Consider the following 20,985-nt stretch of genomic DNA (forward strand, 5'->3'; position numbering starts at 1 on the left):
TTGCTCTCAGCAGCCTACAGCCTAAACCAGCTGCTCATCCTCCTGATCTCTCTGAGACCCCAGGGGTCCCTCCAGGTCCCACTCCTCACTTCTTGTTTTTTATTTTGCTCTATCCAGAATAGATGTAAGCAGGACAGCACTTCCCTAAACACAGCCTCGTGCAGCCTTTTCCTTTGGGACGAGAGCACATTCACGGCAATGATACGGATCCTGAAACAACTCGGAGAGGCAGCAGCACTCTGAAGCACACAGTATTTCCGCTCCCTTTTTTTTTTTAATGAAGTCTCCATTTTACATTTTTATTGTCCCTCCACCGGTTGCTCCCGGCTCTCTGACAGGATGTGAGATGTGCTGACATTTATAGAAATCAATACATTAATAAATCACGAGGTTCATAATGCCTGATTTGCTTCTAAATGAGACTGAACTATTATCCCCATAAAGTTGCACATAAAATATGCCCAATTGTGATGCATTGGGTAGTCTAATCAAAGGCATTTGAGTGAATAACCTTTCCCCAAAAGAAGGAAACAATCAAAGCTGAATAACGTCATTAATAATTCAAGGTGTGTCTGCCAAGGCTTCATTTATTAAGTGCACAGTTAAGAGGCTTCCGAGCTGAGCCCTGGAAAGGATGACACCTGACATCTCCTCCTTGCCTCTGGGCAGGCAGACATACAATCTCAGATGAACTGGCAACAGTCCTTACATTTGGTAGTTCATATTCCAGTTGAGGGTAAAGTCCAATTCCCTTTGCCTGCTAAGAAATAGACCAAAACAATGCATACATCTACTGTCTGAGTGATTAAGGGCAGAGGACACAACAATATAATAACTCTAAGGGAGGCAAAGCAAACATTTTCTCAGTGACTGTCAGATGCTATGTGTATTTACTATGCTCCAGGCCCTGTGTTTCTGGGACCCGCCACCCACAGACACCTGCAGACACTGTGCTCTGTTCCAGAGCAATCTGCAGACTGAGGGGCTCGATGCTGTTTCATCCAGTTTTCGTATGTCCATCGCAGCTAGTATAGGATGATATGTTCACTTTAACCAGCTAATGTCCAATCTGAACTGACAACTGGATGCCCCTCTAACAAAGTAAATTAAAAAATAACAATAAGGAAATCTTCCTACACTGAAAAGATGCACACTTGATTAATTAGATCCATCAGAAAAGGTATACTCATGGGCCTGCAAAGTCTCTAACAGAAGTGAATATTGGATTCTGCTTTTGAACATGACCCTGAAAATCAGCCAAAATACCCCAGAAGATGGGAATAACAGTAATGCCCCATAAGAAGGGAAAAACACTTTTGAGCACCTGCTAAGTACAGAGCCCTTTACATAGTATATCCTAGTTGGATTCACAGCTCCCCTACAAGGTGGGAATGCATATAACTCAGATTATTCTAATAACCATGTACCCCCTAGGGACAGGGAGATGATTAGATCAATCATCTAAAACTATTTCCTTGCTCTTTGAGTTCACCAAGACTGGCACCCAATCTGGGATCCATTAATACCGAATCCATCGAAAACTCACTTGACTGACAACCATTCTTTCTCTGTTTTTTATTATTCTCTATGAACTATACAGAACTTTGCATACACACTGACAACAAACAAAGGGTTTATTAGGTTGGTCTATAGGAGCTAGGACTTAACCTGTGAGATGGGTGATAGGGTCTTTAGTACGCTGAGTTAACTAAACATATCCAGCTAGTCTAAGATAGCAGCAGTGATGTGGTGAGCCAGGACATACCCAAGGGTCATGCATATCACTTCCCCTATCCATTTTCAATGACTTCATGTTGATGGCTTGAATTTAGCCCTAGTGAGATTATTTCCAATGAAGGAAACTGGAAAAATGGGGTCGATCAGACTTTTCTTCCCTTCCCAATAGCTAGTTGTTAAACATTTACCAGGACCAAAGCCAGCCCTATGCTTGGAGACCATCACTTAACAAGTTGTCCAGTTATCTAGACAGCAATCTTCTTCATGAAGGCTTTTCACACCTTAACCTGGGCTCGGTCCAATGAGCTTCCACAGATGAGGCTCCTTGTGTAAGTTGCATAAAGATTCAATAACAAGAAAATCCAATGCAATCCTATTCACATGGCAATGTTACTTTTTCTCTGAGTGAATCCTTCAGCCTCTCTCTGCCCCTTCGTTACTCCATATTCAAACTAAAAGCACCCTTTCTCCTTAGATGCCACTTTGTCGTCCTCCTCCTTTGCAATGAATTGTCATTTTAGCTCCCCGGTCAGAAGGAGTAATAAGTCACACCCACGTCATCCTCGTATTTACTGCGGAGATATTCTAGATCCACTCATTCTGAGAAACAAGATCTCTCTCCCCGACACGGGTCGGCCACCGCTCATTAACTGCCTATTTCCAGGCGCTGACATTTCAGAATGGTGTCCAGCCGAGTTCAAAGGAGAAATGGTGGGAGGATTTCCCACTGGCTCGTGAATGCTCGCAGGTGGCAGGATTTGAGCCTTATTTGACTAACTGCCCCGTAGAGCTACTGCAGGAACAAATCCTAGACTGCAGGAACAAATCCTCCTAAATTTCATCCTGGGGCACTTTCTCCAGATCAGAAGTTTTTCTCTAAATATCCTCTAGGGATTTCTGCCTGCGGAGGAGAAGCTACAAAGAATCCAACAGTCCTTTGCTCTCTCATCATGAACTAAACTGGACTAAACTGTTGCTTTAGTGGGAAAGTGACACAAGAATCCCTCATGTACATGGCCTTGTCCTGAAGCACCTTTGACGGCTCGTTCTATCTCCCAACGCTGGGATGTGCTGACTCGCATCCAGTCTTCCCTAGGAGTGTCTTTGCTTTGTCAAACTTGATGAAAAATACATGGATCCTTACAATGTCAACTGGCAAACAGAGTTTTGACCTATGCCACAATCAGTATAGCTGAATTTAGGAACTTTTAACTGTTGCACTACATTTCTGACAGTTCATTTCTGCCACCACTCCCTTCTCTAGAAGTTCGAAGGGATACCTGACACACCCTTACCCACACATCCAACCATCATGCTGATCAGCAGGCCACATTAAAGACAACTCAAAAAATCTCCCTGACAGTGTGGGACCTGACTCCCAAGGATGAAAATTCTCATTCCAGAATTATCGGAATGAGAAAGCCTTCTTGACCAAAAAAGGGAAGAGAAAATGAGATGAGATAAAGACTCAGTGGCTGAGAGATTTCAAATAGAGTTGAGAGATTATCCTGGAGGTTATTCTTATGCATTATATAGATATCCCTTTTTAGTTTATGGTGTATTGGAGAGGCTAGAGGAAAGTGCCTGAAACTGTTGAACTGTGTTCCATTAGCCTTGATTCTTGAAGAAGACTATATAATGATATAGCTTTTATTACAGTGTGACTGTGTGATTGTGAAAACCCTGTGTCTGATGCTCCTTTTACCCAGGGTATGGACAGATGAGAGGGAAAAAAAAGGATAAATAATAAGGGAGATAAAGGGTAAAAACTGGGTAGATTGAAATACTGTGGGTTAATGAAAGGGAGAGGTAAGGGATATGGGATGTATGAGTTCTTTTTTATTATTTTTTTTTATTGGAGTGATATAAATGTTCTAAAAATGATCATGGTGAAAATACACAACTATGCAATGATAAAAAATTTAGATGTAGAATGCAGGGAAAATATGAATTGGAATAAAGCACTAACATAAATCCTACCATTAAAAAAACACCCTTGTTGGGGAGAAAGGTCAGAGAAGTAAACACTTTATACTAAAGAATTTTCAAGTCATTTGATCGTTAAAATCTTCCATCTAATGCAGGAAGCAGCACTGAAAGATTTTTGTGGCACTCTGTTCAGAACATTTTCAGAACTGAGGTGTAAATGAATGAGAGACGTCTCAATTCAATTTTGTTTAAAAGGGGCAAGAGGGTTTCAAGATTAAGAGAACAAACGCTTGGGGCAAAACATGATTTGAGTTTTATTGAACCAAGAAGACTGGGAAAAATGTCTGGAACACTCAGAAAATCTTTATCAAGGCTCAGCTCAGCTCTCCCGGGACTCATTGTTAAGTTCATAAATTCAGAGTTGAGGAGTTGTGTACATGATGTGTATCTGAGTGGGTTTATGACTCACCTCAAAGCCGCAGCTAGAAGAATCCGAGTCTCCAGAGTTACACTTAAAAACCAGGTGGGACCCTTTCCCCTGCTCGGCTCCAGACAGGTAACCCATAAGATCTTCACCCTGGTTTTACTGGGGGAAGTTGTCAATCAGAAAGATGATGCTAAACTCCCCAGAACAAACCAATCAACTGTGTTCAGGGGAAGAGAAAGATTGCATTTTCAACCGCCAGCATGCCTTCACCAATCTAGTCTCTACTGCAGCCAACATACCTTAAGCAACATTAAAAAGGAGCCACTGAAAATATGATTTCAAGAGGAAGCACAGGTGCTGGTGTTGTTGGTGGGATTGACACCTTCCTGACCAAAAGGGGGAAAAAGTGTAATAAAATAAGGCATCAGTGGCTAAGAGAGATCAAATAGAGTAAAGAGGCTATTTTGGAAGCTACTCTTATGCAAGCTCGTTATATAGTGCTATTTGCTGTGATTTACTAAACCCTAACCAACATCACTCCTTTTGACTCTTAAGAACACCTGGGTTTGTTTCCTGGTGTCTGACCGTGCAAAAAAATACCTAGAGCTTGAACTGAGACTCTATAAAGATTTCATGCTCTAGATTTGCCTCCCTGGAACATTAATTCCCAGAGGGTTCCTAGGTCAGATAAATCCTGAAACTCAGAGGGACCAGCCTCTCCAAGACTATCAGTTAATTACATCCCCCTATCTTTAGTGTGGACACCCTTTCTCAGCAGGAAAAAGTAAAAAAGGGCATTGCCCAAAGATCCCTATAGATTGGGAAAAGGATTAAAGGAGGAGAAGGGAGTATGACAGAAAAAATGGGATTTAACAAATGAGCATTTCTTCTAGCCCCTAGTGTTCTGTAGCAGCTAGAAGGAAAAATCTGAGATGCTGGAATGGTAACCCAGAACAAACCCTGAAACCTGCTCTTTCACTTCTTGTTGAAATGTACTTCGAAAATTATTGATTTTTCTTACTTTTCCATAGGAGTATATTTCTTTACTTTTCTTTATAAAATATAAATATACATTATATTTCACAATAAAAAACACTTTTAAAAAAAGAAGCACAGCATTCAATTTGATGCACACTATCATGTAAATTAATTACAGCTCAACTATCTCATGCACTTTTTTTTTTGGCATGGGCAGGTACCAGGAATCGAACTTGGGTCTGCAGCACGGCAGGCGAGGACACTGCCACTGCGCCACCATCACCCGCCCATGCCACCATCGCCCACCCTGCCATGTGCTTTTAAATTTCCTTCTAGGTACAGCTTTAACAGCATCCCACAAGTTTATTTCATGTTATCATTATCATCTAGCTCAAAATACTTCCTAATTATAGGGGCTTCTTCTTTGATACGTGGGTTAATTAGAAAATACATTGCTTGATTTTGAAACATTTGGGGATTTTCTCATTTTCTTTTTGCTATTGATTTCTTGCTTAATTTCATTATGGACAAGAAAACATTCTAAATAATTTCAATTCTTTGACTGGCATTAGGCTCAGGAAATGGTCAATTTGGGAGAAATATTCTCTGTGCACTTAAAAAGAAAGTATAGTGTTCTTAATGCTGGGTGCAGAGCTCTATACTTGACAAAGAGCCCAAATTTGTTCAGATCTTCTATACACTCCTCACCTATTTGTCTGTTTTATCAGCCACTAAGAAATATTTCTAAATCTTTAACTGTGATTGTGAATTTAGTATTTTTCCTTTTGGTTCTGTCAGTCTTTGCTTTATCTGAAGTTTGAGGCTAAATTATTAGTGTATACTAATTTAGAATTGTTTTATTTTCCTGATAGGTAGACCCTTTTATCATTATGAAATCTCCCTTTTTATCACCAGTAATAAAAAAAACTAAAATAATCATGCCATCTTTCCTTGATTTGTGCTTGCATGGGGTACCCTTTTCTATCCCTTTACTTAAACCATTTAAGCATCCTTATGCCTGTAAACAACATTTAGTTAAGGTGTGCTTTTATCTGAAAATTGCTATCTTTTATTGGGAAATTTTCTATTTGTCCTTCGTTTTCAACAGTTTCACTGTGATGTTCCTAGATGTGATTTTCTTTGTATTTATCCTGCTTGGGGTTCATAGTGCTTCTTGAATCTGTATCTTTACATATTTCATCCATTTTTTTAAAAAATCTCATCATTATCTCTTCACATCAGCATCATTCTTTCTCTTCTTCCTTTTTGGGACTCCAATTACACATGTGAACTTTTCATCATGTTCTCTATGACTCTCATGCTGTTATCTGTACTTTTTTTTCTCTCAATAGCTCTATTGACCTAACTACCAAATCAATAATTCTCTCTTCACCTGTGCCTAACTTACTGTTAAATTAATCCATTGAGTTGTTATTTCAGATAATATCTTTTCAATTCTAGAGTTTTTCATTGACTTTTTTCTTGTTTGTTTATATTCTAGGCCTCTGATGGAATTCTCCATCTTTGTCTTTTTTCTTGAACTTATGGTCACCATTATTTTAAAGCCAATGCCTCAGTACTTCAATATCTGTGAATCTATTACTATATTATATTTTTTTTCCATTGGTCCTGCCTCTTGGTATGTATGGCAAATTTTCACTGAATGGTAAATATTACTATTAAATTTTGTAAGCTACGTGGTTGAGCATTCAACTCCTGGAAGGTGTTAGAGTAGGGGTGAGTAAACGTCATCCAAACAGAAATTGAGTTGTTTTGAGGCTGGATTTCAATCTTTATAAGGAATAGTCTAACTTTTCCTTGCTGCTAGGTGTAGTTCTTCAGGGGCCAACTGGAAAGCCTGAAGTGTCTATCAGGGACTGTCCTCCTAAGCATACCCTGAACTACAGCAATTATTTCCCTGCCAAAAATTCTGTTTAGTACTGAAATCTTTTGTTTTCAAGCAGAAAGAACATTTATTGAGAATGTATATGAGAGGACATGTGGGCAGTCTCACAAGAAAAGAGGGGTGAGTGGTGAGAGGCCCTGGCAATGCACAGCAGTTTACTTTTTCTTTCTTTTTTTACATGGGTAGGCATCAAGAACTGAACCCGGGTCTCTGGCATGGCAGGCGGGAATTCTGCACTGTCACACTGCCCACAATTTACTTTTATAGGTTAGCCTTACTTACTCTCCCTCCCCCTTCCTTTTTTGGGGCTCTTTCACCTACCCTCCTTTCTCCTGGGGGTGTTGCCTGGTGGCATATAGCACATTTGGCCAGATCGGCTGCTGCCAGGTGTTTCCCATAAGTGAGTGGTCCCTGGGCAGGGTCTCCGTGGGGACAGGCCCTCTTGGCCTTGATTAACTGTCCTTGATCAAGGGCTTTTTCATGGTATCTTCTCTCCCCTCTCTCCCCATTCTAGCCTAGCTCAATTTCCCCCTCAGAGAGTTGGATAGACAGAAATACTAGTGGTCAATGAGAAGGAGGGGTTAGGGGTATGGAATGTATGAGCTTTTTCTTTTTTCTTTTTGTTTCTATTTCTGGAGTGATGCAAATGCTCTAAAAAATGATCATGGTGATGAATATACAACTATGTGACAATATTATGAGCCATTGATTGTATACCATGTATAGAATGTTTGTATGTTAAGAATGTATATATTTGTACGTTGTTGTATAAATAATTTTTTTTTAAATGCAGGGACCAATCAATAGTAAGGAGGATAGAAGTGAGCAGGCCCAGGAGAAGCAATAGCTAAGAAAGACCGCAGAAGAGGGAAGGAATGACCTTCCTTCAGATCTAAGAGTGGATTCTAGCTGGGAAGCATGTTCTTGCTGAACTGGGGAATAAGAGGGTGCATGTGGCAAATTAAGGGGAGCAGTAATGAGGCTTAGAAGAAGCTCAGTTGATCAGGCTGCAGCTTTGGCTGCTGTATTGGCCCAATTATTTCCTTGACAGAGGTTAGTATTACTTTTTGATGGCCAAGGCAATGAATTATGGCTATTTCTATCAGAAAGAGCATGGCATTTAAGAGAGTGAGTATCTTCTGTGGTATTTAATTGGGAGAAACATTTGCTGTTTCTGCACTGGTGCATGAGCATGCAGGACTAGGAAGGAATAGCCTTTTCCCTTTTCCTAGTTCTAGAGCTCAGGCGAGAGCAATTAGTTTTGCTTTTTGAGATAAAATTCTTGGAGGAAGGACTTTGGCTTTATTCTAGTTTCACTGACTGTCATATACTTTGCTGTCCTTGTCTTTTGTTTAATGAAGCAATTTTAGAAATAAAAATATTTGACAAACTATTAAAAAAAATATTTGACAAACTATAACAGAGATTTTGTCCTGTATTACTTTTACATGTTTACTTGTGTTATGTTAATTAACAAGTAGAACATAATTAATATATTAGTCTTATTTCTCTTTAAAGTTCTTCTATTGAAGATGAAGTTCTGACTTATAGCTGACTACATGCACTGTTAGTGTAGTTTTAGAGTAAAGTAGTATAAATGACAAGTAAAGTTGATTGTTTAACATTATACAGATCAGCATGGACAGGGAGAACACTATCAAGTTTTAGGAATTTTATACAATTTCTAAATATATAAAAAATTTAGCTTAAAATGTCTTTTAATTATTGTAATTCTTTCTAAACACTTTCTATGTAATATGTTGAACTATTTTAGCACATCACTTTTAAAGGACAAATCTTTTGTAACAGTTTTCCTTTAAGAGTGAGAAGATTTGTCTTTTGAAATAAAGGGTGATAAGATCAGCATAAATATTTAGACAGAGTTCTCAGATGGTTAAGAGAGCAGCATTGACTGACAGACAATTTATTTTCATAGATTCCTTATAACTTTTTATATCTATCTAGGGCTTATAGTCAGCAGTGACTACAAATAAAACAACTTCCTCAAACTCTCCACTACTTACCATATACATTCAGGGCTTGTAGTCAGCAAAATTTACTTTCTTAAACCGTCTGCAACTTTCCATATCCATTCAGGGCTTGTTGTCAGTAATTATTACAAAATTCACTTTCTTAAATCCTCCACAATTTTCTGTATTCATCTAGAGCTTTTAGTCAGCAATGACTACAGACAAAATTCACTTTCACAAACTTTTCTATAATTTTCCATATCCACTCAGTCAGCAATGACTACAGCAAACAAAATTCACTTTCATATTAGGAATATGTTAATTCACAAACTTAATGCATTGAAAGACTGTACTTTGAGGCAGTTGGAGGTCAATAAGGTCTGCTGCTGAGGCATTCTTAAAGATATGGGGATTATTTTGAAACCCCTGGGGTAGCACTAATAAGCAGAGTGGGAATCTTATTTTTAAGTGCCTGCTATTCAAAAGCAAATAGGTATTAAGAGGGATACAAAAAAAATTGTGTTTTTAAGATCTAGGACTGAACACCTGAATAAATACAGGAGCTACTGGGTAGGCTAGCCCCAGGATGACTTTGCCAATACAGGTGGGTTTATTTGCTTAAGGATCTTCTTTGGGATGCCAAGAGGCCTTAATCTAGAAGGGCCTCAGGGCAAACAAGGGGTATAACTAGCCAGGTTTGCTAGTCTTAAGGTGGCCCCCAGGGAGTAAAGAAGATCCCTCCCTAGAAGGAAATGGGGCATTCAGGGACAGTGAGAAATTGATGGGATAGTAGAATGTCTACAAACTTACAAAGGAGAAGGTAGTGAAGGTTCTAGCTTTGGCTTTTACTGTTAACTCTCATAACTAGGCAAGTCCAAGTGGAGGTAGGCCCAAAGTGGCCATTCAGAACAGAGTGGCTCCAGTGTTAATTAAGAAATTAATACTCTTACTTGTCATGTCGAGTGTCACCCAAGGTTCCTCTAGGTTGATGGTCAGATGTGAAGTCAGCAAACCATAAGCAGCCTTGGATACCCTCAGTCTTTTACAGTTACCATGAGCAGGACTCTGGGGGCTGTCCCACCTCCCTTTAGAAGACAATGCAGTCCCTGAGCCCAATGCCCAGGCTGGTGGCACTTGGGACAAGGCCCTGGTGGGTCTCAAGGTCAAGGGTTGTCTCAAGGTTTATGACATTCTGCCAGTGACCCTTTGACCCATGGCTTCAAGGCCCTGGAGGCTTGGAGCCATGATTTGGGTGATTTAAAGGAGGGGACAAGGCATTTTTAACAGTGCCTGCAATAAGTTAAGCCTGTTTTCTGGCCTTTTTCTTACATTTCTTTGCCTTGTCCTCCTCCTCAGCCTTGTCTCAATTGTTAAAGACAGAAAAGACAGTTTCTAATGGGTCATTAGTGGGAGTTTGTCAGTTTGTCAGCTCATGGAGAGTTTTTGCAGCTTTCTCCAAATTTCAGAGGATAGACTGGGTGATGAAATGAGTACCTAGCAAAATCTGACCTTCCTGAGAGTTGAGGTGCATATTAGCATATTTTCTTTTTTTGTATTATCAAACCAACATAGGAACATGTACATTCTTACCATACAAACATTCTGTGTATGGTGTACAATCAATGGCTCACAATATCATCACCTAGTAGTATATTTATCACCATGATCATTTTTTAGAACATTTGCATCACTCCAGAAATAGTATACTTTCTAAAGTCTTTTACTAAGGCCTTGGAACAGGACCGGGTTTTCCTATTCCTCCTGAGTTATCTACCTTAGCTTATTACAGTTAACTGGCTTGTTGGTACATATTCTCATGCAATTTAGCAAACAAGTTCTAACAGGGGATCATTAAAATCTTCTCCTTTAATGGAAATTGAGATGTGGGCATAACACCAGCAACAAGTCCTCTCAGGTCCTTGTCTTGATAAAGAGCCATAAACATTTAGTTATAGGGAATTTCTGACAACTTTCCCTGTCTTTCACAGACTGGAGACTGGTACTGTAATTAAGAGTTCCATTGGCAGGCTAAACTTCCCTGTCTTTTAGCTTATATTGATTGTTGGGATTTCCCACTTTCTCTGGAAAAAGAAATATAAGAGCCTCGCCAGCACCAGCGTGATGCGTGGCATCCCAACACACCTCAGAGCTGTGCATCTCCCTCTCCACTGGTCCAGTTTCTTGGAAACATGGGAGGTAGAGTCATTGGGCACTCCCAGGGTGTTCCTCCCCAGGAGATGTCTAGACTTATGTTCCCAGGGTGGAGGGGTCTGCCCCACTAAGAGAAGTCTAGGAATATGCTCCCGGGGATATCTTTGTCCTCTAGGTTCTTGCTTCCTGAGGGCTAAAAGAGCAAGCTCTAGAGGGGAAGCTTTATATTAGTCCACAATGGGTCTCAATAGAGACTAAATGATCAAGGCCTGAGGGGAGACACTCCATTAGTAAGTACTCAATTCCCATGACCTAAATCACATTCCCAAGAATGTGAAATGCAACACCTTGTGTAGTACAAGAGTCCTTAGTCCAGAATCCTGTGTTACAAAAGATGGGATGTCTTAGAAGGCACAGAAAACCAGAGGAGATGAGAGATTCTTATGGAGGCAGGGGAGAAGACCTCTGTCCAAGAGGTGAGAAAAGGAACAAAGTCAGCAGGAAGGGTCTGTGTCCTCAAAGAGAAGGAAAGAGAGTGTAGGAAAGTCTCAGAGAGCTAAGGAGAGAGAGAGAAAGAGAGAGAGAATTGCATATGGACAGGGAGAGGATAGCCATGAGCCAAGCAAGAAGAAAAAACAAAAGCATACAGTCAAGGCTCCCAGTCAATAGCCATGATTTACCAGTCCAGATAAGCAGAGAGAAGTATTTCCTGGCTGGCTTGCCAAAATATGTTGCTGACTGTGTTATCCATGTTCTTGACCATGCCACGAGAAAATTCAAGGGCATATCACAGTATCGAGTAAACAGGCAGAAAATTTATTGAGAATGCATGCAAAAGGACATCTAGGCACTCCTGCAAGTAAAGAGGGGTGAGAGGTGAGAGGCCTCTGCAACCTTTTAGTTCTGGCTTTTGCTTAGTTTCTCTTGGTTTCAATCACTAAAGAATTAGCAGAGTCTTTGAGGGAATAAGCAGCTTTGTCTATCAGGCTCATGTCTCTTTTCTTCTTTTCACTATGGGCATCTTGGTCCCTCAAGTCCTGGACATCTTAGTAGGACTGATGTCCAATTTTGTCTCCCTGGCCCCATAAGATTGTAGGAAATTATACTCATATTCTTCACTCTTAGCAAACTCTTTTTCACTCAGTTTTTCAACCTCTTCACTTGTGCCACTTGTGAATCAACACATATTTTGAGTTGAAAAGCAGCAATGACTGCAAAGCTGACTCTAATGGATGTCTCTTCTCTTCAGGATCTTGGCTTCTCAAGTGCTGGCTGCCTCGGTAGCTCTTCAATACCATCAAACAGATATGATTTTTTATCCTTCTTTCCTAGTTTTTCTCAGGGGGAGGTCAGCTCTGCTACAAAAGGAGTCACCAGTCCTGGAAGCAGAGCTCCTGCCATGGTCCTTTTGGTTTCAGTCCCTTTCTTTACATATGCTGTTCTTTTGTCCTCTCTTCCATCAACATTGATGTAAATTATCACTTCCCCTTGACTCCTTCCCTGCCGTCCTTTCCAGCCTGCTGCCACCCATCCAACACTGGTTAAGAGCTTCCTCATCTTACCTCCTAATGACTTAGCAATACTCATACTGCTTTGAGGTGATTTGCTAATACAGAATTCCAGACCATCAACCCGCAATGTCCTGCCCACAGATATGTTATATTTGGTTCATGCTGTGTGTTTCAAATGTTAAAGTCAGTGAAAAAAAATATCAAGACATAAACAATCCTTTAATCGTATGTTCTCTTGAAAAATCAAAAGATCTAGCCTAACTGGGCCTAAATTCCTACATAGCAACAACCAGCTGAGTATGGCTGCTCTCTTCAATGGGGCAATTGCTTTCCTGGTCCTCAGGCACTACCACTCTCTGTAGTCGTACCCCATCACCTGTACTCATCTAAGGTAACTGCCAAGGGCTGTAGGCATTTGGGTTTGTTACCCCTGGGCTATGAACTCCATCTGCGAATTCCCTGTGGACAGAGATTATGCCTTTTCATCTTTATGCCAGCACCTATCATGTTCCTGACATACCAGAGAAGGTCAATCCATGTACTTAGAATTATCCCTGTGAAAATGCTACCTAAATCCAACAAAATAAATCTTTCTCTTGGGATTTGGTCCAGGAGACAAGCACAAACACTTGTGAGTGGATACCCACCTGTACCACCACCTTAAGAAGAAGCAAGAAAAACAACCTCTTTCTGTCCAAGAAGGGACATGAAGGGGGGGTGATGGTGATTAAAACACATTTACCATGGTAGCTGGGCTTCCTTGAACACTCTTGGTCAGGGGCACTGGTAAGGACAGGGGGAAGTTTATAGGAAAGGCTTACAGAGGAGAACCAGACTGAACAGCAAACGGTCCCCAAAAGGCCCAGCAGCTGGAGCAACAATCAGAGTTCCTGTTTCCCACTCTCTGGATCCCTGGGCCCACCCAACTCCACCATAACCTGGGTGATTTTCCAGGGTCTGTGTTTTGTCTTGTGTTTTATATGGGGCATAATGGTTGACCTAGTCTTCGTCCACTCCGCCCACATATCCTAACGTGCTAATTTTTTTTCCAACAGCCCTTTTCCTTTTCTGCATCTGTGTTACTCATCGAGCTGCAAACAGGAAAAGAGAAGCAAAGACTTGTAGATTGTCAGCTCCATGAGAGCAGGGAACAGAATTGTTTGCCTCACTGATCTATGCATAGTAGATACTTAATCAATGCTGTTGTGTGAATACCTAGCCCTGGAAGGTATTCAGCTTCAAATCAAAAAGGAGGAGAGAGGTAAAGGGGGCCTCTTCACCATGAAGGGTATCGTCACTCTTCAAATCAAATTTAAAGGACGCGTCTGCATCTGTGCATCCTCTGCCCCTGGCCATCCCATCTCCCTCCAGGCTGCATGACTGCATGGCTGAGGGCATGCTCAGTGAGCTGCTGCTGGGAGCCAAGGGCACACTGCTCTGGCCTGTTCTGACCTTGGGTAAAGAACAGGGAGAGGGCCAGCCCCAGTCCTGCTGAGAAGGGAGCAAAGACCTCTTCTCCTATATGGAGCTGGTCCGTTGCCCAGACAAATCCCACCCTCAGAGCAGCCCCTCTGTCAAAATAAGTGTTTTGCCTTTTTTGTGATGAATGGATTTGGTAAAATGTTTTCTTACTTTTTCCTAGACATCGCCTGGTGGTATTACCAGTATCAGAGAGGTAAAAAAAAAAAACAAAAGCTTAAATTAACTTGACTGTTCTGGTCGCGCAACTTTCAAAGGAAGAGCTTTGGTAATCAAGGATACATTCTTGTAATTAGTCTACTCACCCTCCAAATTTCTTCCTCTTGTTAGCAAACCCCACCTATACGGCAACAGTTGGAAATACTCTTCCAGGGATAAGTTATAGGGAAGTCTGCACTCCCTAAGAAAATGACATATTTCCCCCTCGTGGGCACTGAAATGTATGTAAAAGTTCAGAACCAATTTGAGGCTCAAGAGTAGTAACTGTTTAGAACAAATGGCCTGAATTTCTGTGTTTTTTTTCCCTATGGTCTTGACCTCCTAATCTAATCTACATGTTCTAAGGTAGTTTTTATTACTTTGCCTTTTAATTTTATTATATTCATTTCCTATAATCTGCTTCCAGTCATTTGTGAAACAAAGCAGAATGTGTTTAAATAAGCAAATAGTGAGGGGGAGAAACAGAGGGAGGTACCTTGGAGGTGAGATGTAGGAGAAAGGTAGGCAGGTGGAAGGATAAGCAGGTAGAGATCAGGGACCAAAAATGCAAATGCCTGTATGGAGCCAGTAGTAGATAAATTATGTGAACCAGAGGTAAACAACAGGGGGCTTTAGAGACCACAGACACCCAGAGGGAAAAGCCACTGCTCAGCTCTAGTTAGCTCGTCTTAAGAGAATTTGAGACAAAAGCTGAGAGATATTCCCGTTTCCCAAGAGATATCAGAAATCCAAACTTTTATGTGACCCTCCATGTTTAAACACTGATGATAATTCAAAAAAAAAAAAACTATCTTTGAGCTACATTCAGCCAGAGGGCCACCATTTTATAACCTTAAATCCATATGGATAGATGGGTGTAAAGTCCCTGCTAGAGACTGCATGGGGAGAAATTATTTTTCAATCCAGAGGGTAGTAGAAGGAGGTGGTCCTGGACCTAATAGGAGGAAAACGACCAAAGGTTTGGGTCCATTGAATTCTCACAGTCAAAGTTTGCCAGGAGCAGGACTGATACAAGCCTGGTGACAAACCAAGTTTCCATCTGTGCTTGAGGAAAGCAGACACTACTGTAGAAGCACATAGAAGCCAGATCTGATGAAGGAGAACCTGGGGTGGCTGGGCTCCAGGTCCGGCTGGCTTTATAACCTAGGAGGGAGACAGAGCCATCTAGTGACAGAGTTTGGAAGAGAGCTCCTATGTAAAAGATAACTGGAATCAGGCAAAATGCTGCGATTAGATGCATTCTCTTTTTCCTGAGATGGTCTAAAATTTTAGTCACATGCTTAGAAGAATCTGTGATCCCCAAACATTAAGGACCCGCAATCTAAATCATCTGCTCCAACCTCGCATTTGGTCTGAGGATTTCATATGTAGCATCCTCTACAATTGTTTATTCTGTCTCACCTTAATTACCTCCACTGACAGAGACCTCATCACCCTTTGAGGCACTCATAGTTAGAAAATCACTTTATCCATTCAGTCACCCCTCTTCCTAATATTCAGCTGGAGAGGGTAAGTGTCCCCTACTCACCACCACACACAAGGTTGCAGGGTGACAAAAGACATGAAAAAGTTTTACAGATTAAAAGTACTTTACAAATGGCAGGTATTCTGATGTGTCCTTATGACGTACTTATTATCATAGTATTAAATCTCTATGTTTAATTTTGAACCCTATCATCCAAACTCATTTTGACTTATCAACTTGCTCATCATTATTTTTAATAACAAAGACAATAATCCCAAGCAATATTTGGCCTTTGAGACTGTTAAACCTCAGAAGAAACTTTCAAGGAGTCTCCCACTTGCTTATTCTATTTCCTCCTTCCCCTACCAAGGACCTGAGCACCCTCCTTCCTTTACTGAGACCACCTGGGCAGCACCCAGGGAAGCCCCAAGGGGCAACACAAGGGATACGAAACTTCTGCAGCCCCTTCTAAGTCCCCTTTCAAATAGATTTACAGCGGCCAGAACTATGAGGCATAAAAAGGAAGTGCTAGCCTGAATTTAGGCACCCTTATAAGACTGTAACAACTGAAGACAATTTAAATCAGCACTTTCAAATACAAGTCATAACACAAGAGTCACAACCAGCACGATTAAAAAGAGAAATAGCTTAGCATTGAGAATAGAGTACATTGCACATTAGTGATCAGAAGTATCATTTCATGAAACTTTCGCTTCAAAACATGTCATAAATGTTTTTAATCTATGTATATGCATATTGGATTGTAATGCAAAATACAGTTCTTGCTATGAAATGCAATTAAAAAAAAAAACTTCAAGGGCCATTAGTTTAAACCTTCAATGTCCATTATGCAGCATTAAGCCCCAAAGATGTGAATTTCCTGCCTGGACTGATGTTACCACATCTTGACAATTAGGGGGTGATGAAAACAAAACAAAACAAAACCAAAGCTTGGCAGTCGGTATTCAAACGTTCAGATATTACAGAGTCTGTTTGATATGGAAATTGATCCGGCTGCCCAGACCGCAAACAAATCATTTATTAATAAAGTCTAGTCCCACCTTAATGAAGTGGGTTTAATATTTGATATTTCAATAATTACTTAGTGCATTTTTAATAAAGGCCATGGTAAGCAAGTGTGGTTTCTGAATCAGAAAGATTCTTTCCAACATCTGCAGAGATTTCTCGCTGCTGTGAGGAGTTCGGCCACAGGAAGACAAACAGAAATGACACACTGCTGTAAAAAAAATCATTTAAGTATTCAGATATGACCTAGAAAGGTATACCAGACACTTCCAAAAATATGTCATTTCTCCCCAAAATACATTTCCATCTTTTTCATTTACATTGTATATGATTTTCACCTCTTCTCACAGTTGAATATCTGTTCTTTTTTTTTGGTAAAAGTGTTAGTAGATACATTAGGAGATTTAAACAAACAGCTGATTTCTATTTATACCTGAATTAAAATATATGTAAGCTTTGTTTTTTGTTTTTATTTTTTGAGAATTGGCCCTTTGATTAACACAGAACCACTGCAGTGTTTAGGTAATTGCTACTTAATTCGTCAGCTCCAAACATGACAATAACTAAAGGCTTTGTAAGAATTACGGGGAAATCGGCCAGCTGCGGCTATTTTGTACGAACAGAGTAGCTCATTTATATTGATAATCTGCCTTCCCCGCACCGGGAGAAGGTGGTATGCGCCGCAATTGCAAATGGTCACCCAGTTATTCCACCTCACCCTTTGAGCCTTACCTGAGCCGTTACCTTCAGGAATATGTACAAGAAACAAATGTGCTTTGGTGGATTCCCTTTGTATTGGGATCAAAGTCTCAGAAGGACAAGTGACAGCTGCAGAGGAAATCTGGTGTCGAGGGACCGGCACTGACTAGGGAAAGGAGCACAGCTGAGCGCGCCCGCGCACCCTGTTCTCAGCAGTGAACCTGAGCCCGCCCTCAGTCTCGGCCGCCGTGGAGGGTGCCCCGGTCCGAGTGTGCCCCCAGCAGCCTGCCCGGCTCGTCCCTACTCTTGCCAACCCAGATTTACAGGCGCTCAATATATGGCTTTGCTAATGTCTGCGTGGCAAGAGGCAGAGAAGGTTAGATGGCGATTGATTCTTGGTTGGAGTGAACTGATGGAGAGCATGCTGGAGGGGCTCAGAGGAAAACGCTCTAACTGCGCTGATGGTAAAACATGGGAAGTCGCACTTCTTTGGACTTTGTGAGCCTTCCACGGGAGACACGCAGATTTCTTGCTTTAACTGACTGACGCCTCCTAGATAACTAGAGCAAAATTGCGGGAAGAGCAAACTACTACTTAAGACAACTGTTTTTTTAGCCACCTTCAAACGCTTTTGAAGCTTTCAATTACATAAAGTAGTGCTCTCTTTTAAGTCATTTTCCTATTATTTAAGGATATCTAGTAAATATTATAAAAACACACACTGTACAATACATTCCAATTTTATAAAGTAATATTTAATATTCTATAACTTGAACTTCATACTCAATCAGGTTTGCCTTCCCCTTGTTGGTCCAAGAGATGAGTCTCTATTCTAGTTCTTAATTGGCTGTTTGAAAAATGTTTTTCATTCTGTTCCTTTACCTGTGTCTCTCATAATCTGGAATATCCAGGAGATGCAGTGAGCTGCAATCTGAATACTCGAGGTTATTTTGAAAGGAAGGGAAATACTTTCATCTGACTTATTTGTCGCACTTCTGCCCTCATCTCCACAACCCCGTGTCCCGGGTCACCCACTTGACAGCCCAGACTGCGGTCTCACTAAAGAGCCCGTCCAGGTCAGCCCTCCAATGCCGTCTCCTCTGGTTCCAGATAAGATTGAAGATGAGCTGGAAATGACCATGGTTTGCCATCGGCCGGAGGGACTGGAGCAGCTTGAGGCCCAGACCAACTTCACCAAGAGGGAACTGCAAGTACTTTATCGAGGCTTCAAAAATGTAAGACTTGCCCGGCAGCATTTTCCACTTGGGGTTAACTCTCCCAAACACCAAGGGACCCCTGACGGGAGCTTCCCAGTTGGTGCAGTTGTGCAAGGAAGGCCAACACGACGGTGGGGACACGTGAGCAAGGTCATCTGTTAGGGAGAAAGGCTTCAGGAAAAGATGAGGCCATCTCAGTCTACTGGAAACTGACCAACTGCCCCAAAACTCTGCAGGGTGGACAGTCTTGGGGAATTCACCCTGACGTAAGTTGGAGCATAACACATTCACACTCTCAATCTTGTTGGTATCCACAAAATGAGGGGATTGAGGTCCACTGAGTTTGTTCACCAAGGTTCCATAGACTGATGTGTCAGCCTGAATGTCAGCACGCTAGTTTACCACGGGAGATAGAATTGACTAGGGGACCAGACCCTCTGCTCCACCTGCTGGCCCCTCTCTTCCCATGAGATACATGGGAAGCCAAGTTAGAATAGAAGGTGGAGCCCGAGAACCGGAGTTAGTTGGCTCCCTGTTTCTTTACATTAATACTTTCTCTTTTCAAGCCAACTTTACAGCTCTCAGATCTTATAGGAGTATTGTATTTTTTTGTTTGTTTGTTTAACTCTCCAAGAGCAATGTTATTTCGAAATCCTGGGCTGGGGCAGGGTGGAGGGAAGTGCCCAAGCTCCCTCCAGGTGCAGCCTGTACAGGCAGAGCTCAGTGAATTCCACACTGTGGACAGTCTCGGTGTTCTCCAAGGTGCTGGCCAGTAAGGATCCCAACAGCCACTGGGAGTTATCCGACAAGTGCCGGGATGTCTCTGTCTTCCCACAGGAGCCTCGATTGCACTTGACAGGGGCCTGTTCCCTTCCATTAGGGCTTCTTTCCTTCCCATCCGGAAAAGGAGAGTTATCAGGAGGTAACTGGGATGAGGCAGGACCTGTGGGGAGGCTGCCCAGATGGGCACCCAGCTGAGAGGGAACAGCACCCAGACCAGGGAGGAAATGGAATTGGTTGGCCTCTGTCATTGCCTCATATGTTAAACCTTACAATTGCCTTGTTGGAAAGTTACTGTTAGCCCCATTTAACAGGTTAGGACATTGAGGGCCAGGGTCAAATTTGCCCAAAGTCACACAGCTCAGAAATGGCTGAGCCAGAATCCAAAGAGTCCAAACTATTTCCACCCCACAATGCCCCTTCCTTGATGGGAATCTTGTCATTTTGCAAAACAGCTTCCCACTTCCATCTTACAGGAGTGTCCCAGTGGTGTGGTCAATGAAGAAACTTTCAAACAGATCTACGCTCAGTTTTTCCCTCATGGAGGTAAGTCTGACTTTTAAAAAGATCCTATTCAGCCCCCATTCTGGTGGGCAGCTTTCCCTTCACTCTTCCTTGTCATCTGCCCCTTCCCCGTGGTAAGGGAGAACTCAGAGAAGAGTACCTCCTCTATTATAATAAGATGTGGAATTCTCTAAAACTTTAGCAGAAGGAAGCTCTGAAAAGGGACCCTCTCCAGGAGGGGAGGAGAGATTGATAAAGCAATATTATAAAGTCTCATAGCAGTTCTATAAAGTGGGTAGCATTATCTCAGTTGGGACAACTGAGTTTCAGAGAGGTTAAGTAGATTACTCAAGATCACACAGCTAGCGAGGAGCAGAAGCAGGATTAGGCACCATAAGGGTGTGACACGAAGTTTTGTCACATTGTGCCAGACACTTTCCATTCCTTTCCTTAAAATAATTGAGAAAAGCTGGAATTTTGAAAAAGAACTTAACAGAGACTATAAAAATAAACTAATCCAAAAAATGCAGGAAACATAAGGTGCTTATAAAGTCAGGTTAGCAAGGGGCTAAGACCACAGCACTTTCTCTCCTCTCCTATAATAACGATCTCTGGCCTCCCCAGACTCACTTTAATAAAGTGGGACTTTAATAAGGTGGGACTGGACTTATGCTGAGCCCACATTGATGGGTCCTCCTGTGACCTCCATGGGCACATGCCACCTTACATCCTGCCCCCAGGAGCTATCTTCAGCATACCCTGACTCCTTCCCTGGGTTCTGATACAGAAGAAATCCAAGTGTCCCAAACCCTTCTTGGGGCTCGTTTCCCATGAACCTCTTTAATAGAAGACATGTGGCCTTCCAAGGGTTGAAAACCAGTGCCTGGTCCCAGTCCCTACCCAGTGGTCTTGTGCAGGCCCAAGGATCACAATTTATTGAGTTCTATCAAGCCACTATTTATTTATTAAGTTTTGACTATGTGCCAG

General features: G+C 41.7%; 1 protein-coding gene across 1 annotated transcript in view; it reads left to right on the top strand.

The window, feature by feature from the left end:
• KCNIP1 (potassium voltage-gated channel interacting protein 1) overlaps positions 1 to 20,985 on the top strand; it is a 412,473-nt gene that overhangs the window by 381,917 nt on the left and 9,571 nt on the right. The window contains exons 2-3 of the mRNA XM_077137631.1: positions 18,608 to 18,732; positions 19,971 to 20,040. Coding sequence (XP_076993746.1) covers positions 18,608 to 18,732; positions 19,971 to 20,040 — 195 coding nt within the window. The remainder of the gene's footprint in view (positions 1 to 18,607; positions 18,733 to 19,970; positions 20,041 to 20,985) is intronic.

Source organism: Tamandua tetradactyla, chromosome 20, assembly GCF_023851605.1.
Source record: "Tamandua tetradactyla isolate mTamTet1 chromosome 20, mTamTet1.pri, whole genome shotgun sequence".
Taxonomy (NCBI): Eukaryota; Metazoa; Chordata; class Mammalia; order Pilosa; family Myrmecophagidae; genus Tamandua; species Tamandua tetradactyla.